The sequence below is a fragment of the Ruditapes philippinarum genome, unplaced genomic scaffold (assembly GCF_026571515.1).
Source record: "Ruditapes philippinarum isolate M1 unplaced genomic scaffold, ASM2657151v2 ctg1600_1_1_1_1, whole genome shotgun sequence".
In the NCBI taxonomy this organism is placed as follows: Eukaryota; Metazoa; Mollusca; class Bivalvia; order Venerida; family Veneridae; genus Ruditapes; species Ruditapes philippinarum.
This window is the reverse complement of record NW_026853845.1, coordinates 1-11,732: the sequence shown is the minus strand read 5'-3', so window position 1 is coordinate 11,732 and position 11,732 is coordinate 1. Positions and strand designations below refer to the sequence as shown.

Below are 11,732 nucleotides of genomic sequence, written 5' to 3'. Positions count from 1 at the left end.
TCTGTAGAACAGCACGGATGAACACTAACATATACTTAGCATAGGTTTGACCGAAATACTGTACCCGTTCTGAGTGTTATCACTATTGTGATCAATGTCCTTAGAAAGGGCCGACAAGTTGCGATTTCAAAAGCTGTAAGATTCTCCGTCCGGTGCATACTTTGTGTTTTACTGAATGTTGTACCTTAGGACAACAAAACGTAACCATGAATTTAGTTTTGGCGATAATCAATTTTACCCTTCATTTTTGAGGTAACTCCAATGAGCTTTATTTTTGCACACACACACACACACAGTTTTATTGCAGAATTCAAGATTTTTCACTCTTAAATAGCATGACTCATGTTTATTTATAACTAATTTAACCGGAATTTAGGAGGATATAATCGCTTTTGATTCTTGCTTGATAATTAAAAAAACAGAAAAAAAGAAAAAAACGCAATATATATATATAACTGTTGTTATTAAAAGTTCACTTATTTGAAGTTTTTTTCCACGAAGCGTTGTTGTTTTTTGTATGTGCGCGTGTGTGTCGCAATGTCGTTTTTTTTACCAAAACTTTTTCACGGATGTTTCCTTGAAGATGTCGCATGAGTCAATCCCTGGATAACTGGCCGCTCTATCGTCAATGATAACTGTCTAACATTATAAAGTATGTATTGTTTATATGAGCCGCGTCATGACAAAACCAACGTAATGGGTTTGCGACCAGCATGGATCAAGACCAGTCTGCGCATCCGCGCAGTCTGATCAGGATCCATGCTGTTCGCTATCAGTTTCTCTACTTGTAAAAGAGTTGGTAAGTGAACAGCATGGATGCGCAGGCTGGTCTGGATCCATGCTGGTCGCAAACCCATTATGTTGGTTTTGTCGTGACGCGGCTCATATATTCGTGAAAGCGATTGTTTGTTAATCTTGACATCTTCAAATAATGAAGTGTTGTGAAGTGGTAGTCTTAAACCAAATCCCCTACTTGTGCAATGAATGTCCGAAATACTTGACGGTTTACTGACTAGTTTTTTTTCTATAAACTCATAAACATTCCGAAAGTAACTGAAACTAATGCTGAAATGTATTCTACTTCATTAAAGCTTATAAATTTTAGTTTTACATATTACTTTGTTTAAGGAGAATTGACAACAAAATTGATAGATAGATATTGTAAAAAAGATTATGAATTTTATCTAAAAAAAATACTTTCAAGGGAATAATTGAAAAAAGGTGTAAAATATAAAATATATTATCTGGAAAAGAGGCACTATTGCACAAAAAGTAAGTTATTTGTTGTATACACTTTTATTCTATAGTTCCCAGAATAAAAAAGCAAGTTTATTCAACAATAAGTGCGGGAAATACTTATTTTTGCCTTTTTAAAATAAAAAAAAATAAATAAAAATATTACCTGTTACAGTTATTGTGATTCCTAAATTCATGTCTAAGAAAGAATGGTTAATTCTTATTAAATATTTCTGTCGTAGTCAATATGTATAATTATATAAGTACGTAATAACTTTGATTTTTTTAAGAAAAGAACGGTGTTACGTTGTATCGTCATCAAATGAGAGTTACTATATACATTTACAAAATATTTGGTAACAGTTTTAATACTTGTACTCAGTAACCAGTCATTAAAACATGCTAATTATTTCCTTTAAATGTTAAGCGTTTACCTGACATGTCATGCGTAGAAAAATGTAAGCACGTGGGAAAATTTGTAAGCATGCGCCTGTTGAAATAAACTGGAACACCTGATCTGCATTCTACAAAAGACCGGTAGGGACATTTAACTTCATGAATTCCCGATTTCAACTTCATGAATTCCCGATTTCAACTTCATGAATTCCCGATTTCAACTTCATGAATTCCCGATTTCAACTTCATGAATTCCCGATTTTAACTTCATGAATTCCCGATTTCAACTTCACGAATTCCCGATTTCAACTTCATGAATTCACGATTTCCTCTTCACGAATTCACGATTTCAACTTCATGAATTTCCGATTTCAACTTCATGAATTCACGATTTCAACTTCACGAGTTCACGATTTCAACTTCATGAATTCCTGATTTCAACTTCATGAATTCACGATTTCAACTTCATGAATTCACGATTTCAACTTCACGAATTCACGATTTCAACTTCACGAATTCACGATTTCAACTTCATGAATTCACGATTTCAACTTCATGAATTCCTGATTTCAACTACATGTATTCTCAACTACATGTATTCGCGATTTCAACTTCACGAATTCACGATTTCAACTTCATGAATTCACGATTTCAACTACATGTATTCTCAACTACATGTATTCACGATTTCAACTTCACGAATTCACGATTTCAACTTTATGAATTCACGATTTCAACTTCATGAATTCACAATTTTAACTTCATGAATACACGGCTTTACTTTCACGAATTCAACTTCGTGAATTCTCGATTTCATCTTCATGAATTCACGATTTCAACTTCATGAACTCACGATTTCAACTTCATGAATTCACAATTTCAGCTACATGAATTCACGATTTCAGCTTCATAAATTCACGATTTGAAATTGGTGAAGCTGAAATTGTCAATCCACGAAGTTGACTTCATGAAGTTGAAATCGTGAATGCATGAAGTTTAAATCGTCAATTCTTGAAGTTGAAATCGTGAAAATCACGTTGAAATAGTAAATTCGTGAATTTTGTATGTTAATTGAAAACGTGAATTAACGAAGTTAAGATGATGAAATCGGAAATTCTTGAAGTTAAAATGGCCCTACCGGTCTTTCGTAACATTCTCATTACTTGTCACATTGCTATGCAAATGTTGTATGTTTTAGATGCATAATAATGACAATTAAACTATTTATTAAGCATACTTGCGTAACAATAACTTGATTGTTTAATAACGCTGTCAGATGTTGTCAAATCATCATGTGCTTGTTTCGTTGATGATGATGCTCTATTTATTATAATAACACCTGTAAAATTAAGTCAAATGACATTTACATCCCGGAGATGAAATTTTAAGTAGCAAAGGTTATCAAGATATGATGTTTCATTTACCACGGGGGGGAATCACGTGACTTTGTATAGTAATACCCACGAGAAAATGGCGACTGCTGAGCCCTGGTAAGTACCTTATTATGTTAAATTAAGGTGACAAACGTTTCTTAAATCAAAACAAAACCTAGCGTATCATATGCGCGTTAATTTTCTTCAAATGACAATACAAAGTGCATTATCCTACGTTTTGTGGTTTTTGAGAACATTGTTTGAATTGTGTGAAAATTGCACATTCAGCGATAGTAATTCGCACGAAGCGATATAACTTGGTACCAAAATAAATGAAAATAAGCTTACTTTCTGCACTTAAGACACAAAATCAATCATTTTATTGACATCTGTTCTTGTAGAAGTCCATATAAAATATATTTTCGAAGGTCTGTAGCTTACAAATGTTCTTTGCAAGTGTATAGTAAGTAAAACGAACAATTTCTGGATAGTAAGTCGCACGAAAACAAAATAGTAAGTTTCACGCACAGTTTCCATTAGCATACATATACATTAAAAGAAAGTTAAAGTTCATATGTAAAGCGATAGAAAATACTTATTTCAATTATTCAAGTTCAAATATTTCACTTTTTGTCTATAGGACGAATGCTTAATTGGTTGTTATTATAATATATCAAATGAACTTTTGATGGGATTTGATATTACACGGCTCAGTGTTATTTTTCTGTTGCGATAGTAGTTCTTTGACCTTTGCAGTTTCAGGTGTGTCTTGGCCCTTATTTTACTGTAATTAGAAAGAAGATGAACAAATATAATTGCTTGTTAATTGGTATGGTGATGTTTATTAACTGAATGCTGATGTTTTTATATGGCGGTATTTGTTACATTTAGTCACTATGTTTCTTAATTTATGAAAATATATTGAAGAATTTGCAAGAACAAAATCACTTCTTACAAAAAAAAACAACAACAACAAAACAAACAACAATGATACACTGATACAAGTTATGATTAAAGGCACATTGTGCCTCAGAAATCCATATTGTTTAAATTCTTTAGAAATGTCAAACATGTGTATCATAATGTTTAAATAATGGATAAAACGCATGATAGTATTTTATTACAACTGAAAAAGGTAGCGCTGAACATTAAGTGGTGTGTCGTTAAGGTAGCAAAATGTAAACAAAGTAGTATTTTGACTTCCATACGAAATACTTATTCACGAAAGGTATACCATTTTCCAACAAAACCAAAGATGCAAAAGATAGTTTGAGTATCTAGCAAATGAGTATGTTTTCGAAAACTGTAACAATTAAGATACCAAAAATAAACAGTTTTTTTTAATAACAATGACAGCATTTAAGAGGCATAATGGACCTATAAAGAAAAACGAATATTAGAAATCAAACGGTCAAAGATATTTACACTGCAAGTGGAGTAAAAAAATATTTACATAAAACAATCTTAGATGTTGGGTTTCAAATCACACCGTCAATGTCGGAACACCTGAGTTAAAGCACCGACGTTTTGCTAGCTAGTTTGATGAAAGAATTCAAGGACTCTGGTCGGACTAGAATCCATAGCGGTGAGAAGCATGTGTATTAAAATCAGGAACTTTAAACACTCGGCCATGGACGCCCTGAATATCTTATTTACTTACTCTATCACAAACAAAAAGTAAGAGTTTACGATACAACACATTTGCACAAGGTAAAATAATAAGCGTATAGTAATACATAACGTTTTAACAAAACTTCTTGGGTTTATTTATAAAATCTGCCAGTGTATAAAAGAATAAATTTAATAAAAACTTTGTATACCAGTTCTATGATGGCATTAAATATCAATGTGATATGGCGAATGTCTTCTCCTTTGCGTTTTTGGTCCAAATTGCAAATACTGAAAAGTAAATGATGGTGTTGTAATATTTCCTTCTGCACAGTTATTTCTTTAGTTCTAAAGATGACGGATGTGGGTCCAGTCTAACGTGAAAAAGGGCCAAGTGTAACGTACATTGTTGAGTATTAATGTCAATATGTCTCATTTAGTTTTTTTTAAGTTAAGTAATATTTTATGAAATTATATGAATACATGTATTATGAAATAATATGAATTATTATTAAAATACTCTCTCGATATTTGTTTCTCTGTTACCGTAGACGGAATACACTTGCAAATTTGAAACCAAAAGAATTATAAAATAGTTTCGTCACATTTTAGTAAGCTATTGGAAACTGTGCGTGAAACTTACTATTTTGTTTTCGTGCAACTTACTATCCAGAAATTGTTCGTTTTACTTACTAAACACTTGCAAAGAACATTTGTAGGCTACAGACCTTCGAACAAAATTTTATATGGAATTCTACAAGAACAGATGTCAATAAAATGATTGATTTGGTGTCTTAAGTGCAAAAAGAAGGCTTATTTTCATTTATTTTGGTACCAAGTTATATCGCTTCGTGCGAATTACTATCGCTGAATGTGCAATTTTCACACAATTCAAACAATGTTCTCAAAAACCACAAAACGTAGGATAATGCACTTTGTATTGTCATTTGAAGAAAATTAACGCGCATATGATACGCTAGGTTTTGTTTTGATTTAAGAAACGTTTGTCACCTTAATTTAACATAATAAGGTACTTACCGGGGCTCAGCAGTCACCATTTTATCGTGGGTATTACTATACAAAGTCACGTGATTCCCCCCCGTGTTTACGTTTAGAATAAATAATTTCGCTGGATTCCCGTAGACCGTACCTTCAGAATTTATCCTTTTGCTGGATTCCAGTAAACCGTACCTTCAGAATAAAATTTATTTAAAGGGAAAGACAAGGTTAAAATAAAAACTTGATTTCAGAAAAAGAATACTATAAATAATAAGTCTGCAAATTTTCTGCCGCCAAATAATAATATTAAACGAATGATAACAAAATTTAAATCGCTAAATCACCGATTTCTACAAATCGGTAAGCGCGGCCATGTTTGTGTATTGGCCGTATAAAAACAGGTGCGCGTGATGTCATTTCCCCACATCTTTTAGATTCATGATAAATCTAGTTGAATCGTAAGGAAATATTAATATAATAAAGTATTGATCAGACAATTTAATTTTCACAGGAGGTGTAGAGGAGATTTTTTATGGTTCAAAATACGTAACAATATCAAAAAAAAAAAAATAATAAAAAATAAAGAAACGTACGGCTAGCCAAAAGTTCTAGCCGTACGTGAGTCACGAACGACTAGCCAGGACGCACTGTATTGTCTAGCCGTACGGCAATTTTCAAAATTATATGGAAGTCGAACGTTATAAAATTGTTGATTTTCATGCTTATCATTTGTTGTTTAATTTGTATGAATTATTAAATCATTTTTGTTAATTTTAAGCACATGGATCGAATAAAAAATGATCGGAGTGGAATAAATAAATAAAAAGAACATTGAATGGGAAAAAACGGTGAAATGCAAAAATAATTATATAATTTTCAAAACAGTAGATAAATATCGAACATAAAAGCACAGTCAATCAATTAATTAGCCTTAATTAAAACCTATCCAGGGACTGACAATAGAATTTTAGAATGCCTTTCACGGAACATGCAAACTTTCCTTGATACAGTACCGTCGGTAATTGTCGCAATTATCAAGAGCCTAACAACAATCATTTTCAGTGTTTGTTGTTGTTGTTTTTTTTTTCATATAAAAGGTGTCGAAAATTAAACTTAATGAAACAAAAAAGGATTATTATCAAAAATTTGTAAACTATTTCAATTGGTGTAAATGCAAGCAAAGGCTATTTTTTCTCGACATCTTGCGATGACAAAGATCGATATATATAGCGATCAAGGCGATTAATCTCTAAAAAGTTAACATCCAAAGACAATTAATGCTGTTTCTTGGTTAAAATCCTCGCTTAAAGTCATAAAATAACATATGCATTTTCGACTTCCATAAAAATTTGAAAAGTGCCGTACGGCTAGCCAATACAGCGTGTCCTTGCTAGTCGTACGTGACTCACGTACGGCTAAAACTTTTGGCTTACGCTAGCCACTTCCATTATAAAAACCCTACTAAAACGTGTTCTTAATAGTACATATAATTAATTTTTTGCAGTTTGATTCTGACTTTCAAATTTAAAGGTGTGAACATATGTTATAATTGATGTACACATTTCAAAAATATCAGCAACTGTTTTGAAAAGTAAATTGTTAACATGTCTGTCAACGTATGATGCTGCGCATCGTAATCGTAGCCTAATATTAACTGCAGGCAAATCATTTTTATTGGCTGCTCAAAAATCTTATTTGCATAATTTATTCACACAATTGCTGGTTCTTACTACTTATGTCTAATACTGCGCATTGTCCATTTTGATTGTTCCTAATTTGCACCAAATGCTCCTGTCACACTGTGTACTGACGATTTTTATTGCTCCTTGTATGCCTCTGTGCCGACAGACCTTTTGATCATGCACAATGTTGCCCTAATTGGTTAATCACCCTTGTCAAATATTCTAATGACGAAATAGACATCTATTTTTTTTACGCTTCATCAGTGAACTGAATGACCTTAGGGGGAATTCGGTTCCACACCTGTCAAATTGTACTGTAGTAAATTACAGCACGTCATAAAATAGCAACACATTTTTTTTCAGTTCCCAATAATCATTTTAAATATTAAGTAGATTTATGATTTTTTGTTTTATTGGATTAAATTTACGGTAGAAGAAATGCGTATCTGTCGGGGAAAGGAATTTGGTAAGTAGATAACGTGGAAAAAAGCTTTGGGGAACTGGATAAACCCGAGAATATGCGTAATTATAGGGGAATGGGCAACCTGTTGCTGTTGGTACCAGTTTTGACTGGGTGCCTAAATAACTTTACGGACAGTTTTGTTTTCATACGATATAAGTCTGGCTGCCGATTTTCCTGCGCCTTTCTCATTTTTAGCGTCAATGGCGGAAAATCGCGTCCTCAGCATATTGGATTTAGTTGATATTTTACTTGAAAAAAGATATATGACCGGCGATGTACCCTATTTGGACAGCTTGTCTAGCGAAAATTAAGTACAAAATAAAAGGATATATCGTCAATTTGAAGAAGTTTCTCATAGTACCCAAAGTAAATTGATGGTTTATCTTTGAAAATTAAGCAGTCATTGCTTAAATCATGTGGTGGGATCATCAGCAAGCTTGAGTATCGGGCAAATGATAATTAATGTCGCGGCGTCTTCAATTAATTAATTAAAGCAATTCAGTTCCATATGATGTTTTCATAAATAATATATAATGTACGCAATTAAATTAATAAGTTCTTCATCAAGATATATTTCAGTTGTACCAGCGTGTACAACTATACCGGAAGTGGGTATTACACGTCACAATCTCGGTCTCGTCTGTCTCGCGAGAATGACAGAACGCCAAAATGGCGGCGCCCATGAACTTATTTCTCAAGTAAAAAATAGTGTCTTTAAACACGAATTTCTCTCTTATAGGGTTGATGTCAATAGGGAAACTGTCATGGTTCCTCTTTTTAAATGATGAATATTTATATTAGACAGACATCAATCCATCCATTCTTATTCCTTTAAGGCTGGATTCCTGTAAGCCGTACCTTAAGAATTAATCTTTTTCGCTGGATTCCCGTAAACCGTACATGTCTTCAGAACTAATCATTTTGCTGGATTCTCGTACCTGACCATAATTATTACACTGCCATGTGAAAACGATATGCACACATTTATACTTGTCTAATGGACTAGAAGTTTAACGCTGTTTAAATTTTCAGACAAATCTAAGATCATCCTATTTTATGACATTTAAGATCGTTCAGTCTTCATTTTCTGTTCCAGGTCTTAGAAAAGCTTACAAAATGGAATGTAGATCAGTGTCACCGGAAATGAATTGTCACAATGACGTCACAAACAGTACAATGCCTCCAGAGCTGAATCCTGAAATGGAGTATAAAATTCTTCATTCAATTGATGCCAAAGTATTTGAAATTCTAATACCATCATTTATCATAGTGCTTCTTGCAATTTTAATCGGCATCCCCGGGAACATTATTACCGTCATTGTTTACAAAAGCAAGATGAGACGGACTGCGTCAAGGATCTTCATTCTTGCCCTTGCTATTTGCGACCTATTTAACTGCGTTGTCACAATGCCCGCAGAGATCAGCATCATTCTCAACTATCTTACATATGATCATCCCATCATATGCAGTATCGGTAGAGCATTGACATATATTCTTAATGGGGTCTCCGCATTGCTGCTTTGTGGAATAGCCGTGGACCGATTTAGAAAGATTTGTCGCCCTTTGAAGCCAGTATTTACACCAAAGAAGACACGCTTTATATGTTTTGCTGCGGCTGCATTAGGTATAGCATTCTATATACCGGCTTTCATACTTTATGGCACACAAACTGTGATGAAGGAATACAAATATGGTGATGTGTATTACAATTTGACTGGGCATACGTGTCAGATTAGTGATCGGTACAAAGACTCTGCACTTCAGAAATATATTTTAGGCATCTGGTTTTTGGCCACAATAACTATCATGCTTATTTTGATAGTAGTGTATGTTCGCATTGGCAAGGCTGTTTACAAACGACTTAAACTTGAAGAAAAGAGACATTACTCTGTATCGACAGCAAACATACCGGCCAGACGTAAGAAAGTTCTAATAGATCATTCCTCTGAAACCAGCTGCTCCTTCGAAGATGTTCTTGAAGCAGAGCGAACAGAACAGCCAAAAGTTCTTAAATCAATGTCCATGCCACTTCGTCATAAAATTGGCCAGGGACTGAAAAAACAATTTCGATTATCTGCACCTACCGTGTATTCTCTAAAAAGGGAGACAGTCTCGCACCGTATCCGTGCGGGAAGGACAACAATGATGTTGTTTTCTGTAACTATTGCGTATGTCCTCAGTTTTATTCCATTTGTGGCGATAGTTTCGATACGTACGGTAAAACCTGGGCTGTATGATGATTTACCTGGCGCACAAAAGGCTGTTTGGAATCTCTTCCTTCGATCCTACGTTATAAACTGTGCCGTAAATCCCATTCTGTATGGATTCTTTAACAAAGACTTTCGTAAAAAGATGATTGGTCTGTTTACAGACTGCTGTTAACCGGAAGTGAAAAATTATGAAACTTGGGAAGAAAAACGCAATGACAATGGGGTCCACTGAAGAAGATGAAGTAGTCTGAAACACATGGAAGTTGTATAACGCAAAACAAAATATTCTTGACGAGACTTTTGAACAATTCAATAAAAATGCCAATTTTCACGATTTTACTGCAGAATAAAAAACATGTTGTTTTTTTTTAAACTGTCCTGTCTTGATATCTTATTGTATGCTTATTAAACATGATCTTTCAATATGTATTTCAAGAGATATTTAATGAAGTTGTACTAAATCTTCATTGTATAATTGTAGGTCATTCTATTATACCACAGACATGCCTTTTTCATTTCTCAAAATCTTTTTATTTCCGGTGTTCAAAAACATACTGGTTGATCTCTGAGCTGAACCATTTATATACTTTTCGCTTATGTTGCTTTTTTTGCAATTTGTACAGTTATATGGTGATTTAGTACTTATCCATTTTGTATGGAAGTTCAAATAATATTTGTTAACATTTTAACGCTTATAAATATGATATATAATTTTACATTCAGTGCCACTTTCTCCAGGTGATTAGCATTTAGCATGCGCTAAACCATTATTTAAACGTTATATTAATAATTTTTTGCTGTTACTGAAGAAGGACATTCCTAAATGGGCCTTTAAATAACGTTTGATCAACAATATATGTTGTTTTTGTGGTTTTTTTTGCTGTTGTTGGTGTTTTTCAATTGCCGTATCAATCAATCAATCAATCAATCAATCAATCAATCAATTCTATATTTCTCATTTTAAGAGTAAAGATCTTGCAATCGGACGCCATATATATTAAAATTAAAGCTAAAATATGTTCTATTTTTCTATTATTATGTTCTTTTTTAATTTTGTTTTTCATTATTATTTTATTTTAATGTTGAAAAATATCAAAGTATTATTTTCAGGATTAAATGTTATTTGTTTTAAAATGTATATCGATTCCCTATTGTACTGTAGGAGCAGTAGTCCAGTGGTAGGACGCGCGCTTAGGGATCGAGAGGTCCCGGGTTCGAACCCCACCAGGGGCACTCCTTGAGCAAGAAATTTACCTGCGATTGCTTCACTTCACCCAGGTGTAAATGGGTACCTGCGAGGGTGGTATAATTCCGTTGCGCCAAGTGTCGGCTGCACTAAGCGGAGTTAAAAGACTCCCCAGGGAGATTGATAGATAGATACCAGTAGCCCGATGACCAGGGGTAATAGCTGTAAAGTCGGTGAACGTGCGTAAGCATGAAACTTAGACTATAAAATGCAATTTTTATTTTTACTTGAAGTCAAAAAGAGTGAAATAAAGAGGTCATTATAAATTTTTGAGAACAATACTTATTATATTGGACTCGTACACAGCTGCAAAAACCCACATCAGACTCGGCTTACACCTCGTCCAATATAGATTTGACAACTGTGTACTCGTCCAATAAAATCGCCCAATTCAATATTAAACTCAACCAATGTACTGTAAAGTACCCTCATAATATTTTATCACTTGGCATCGCTTATAACCATTACACGATGTTTCATATTATATATATCACCAGCGTACAAAAGCGCGTGAAAGTC

General features: G+C 33.6%; 1 protein-coding gene and 1 long non-coding RNA gene across 2 annotated transcripts; one reads left to right on the top strand and one right to left on the bottom strand.

Moving 5' to 3' along the window:
* The first annotated feature begins 1,039 nt into the window (after nt 1–1,039).
* Nucleotides 1,040–10,846, top strand: LOC132738157 (octopamine receptor beta-2R-like). Its single transcript, XM_060725614.1, has 2 exons — nt 1,040–1,272; nt 8,854–10,846. The coding sequence occupies exon 2, from the start codon at nt 8,874–8,876 to the stop codon at nt 10,137–10,139; it is 1,266 nt and encodes a 421-aa protein (XP_060581597.1). The 5' UTR covers nt 1,040–1,272; nt 8,854–8,873; the 3' UTR covers nt 10,140–10,846.
* On the bottom strand, nt 3,354–5,671 carry LOC132738156 (uncharacterized). Its single transcript, XR_009626824.1, has 2 exons — nt 4,826–5,671; nt 3,354–3,789 (listed from the first exon to the last, which is right to left on the bottom strand). It is a non-coding gene; the product is annotated as an uncharacterized LOC132738156 (long non-coding RNA).
* Nucleotides 10,847–11,732: the final 886 nt, after the last annotated feature.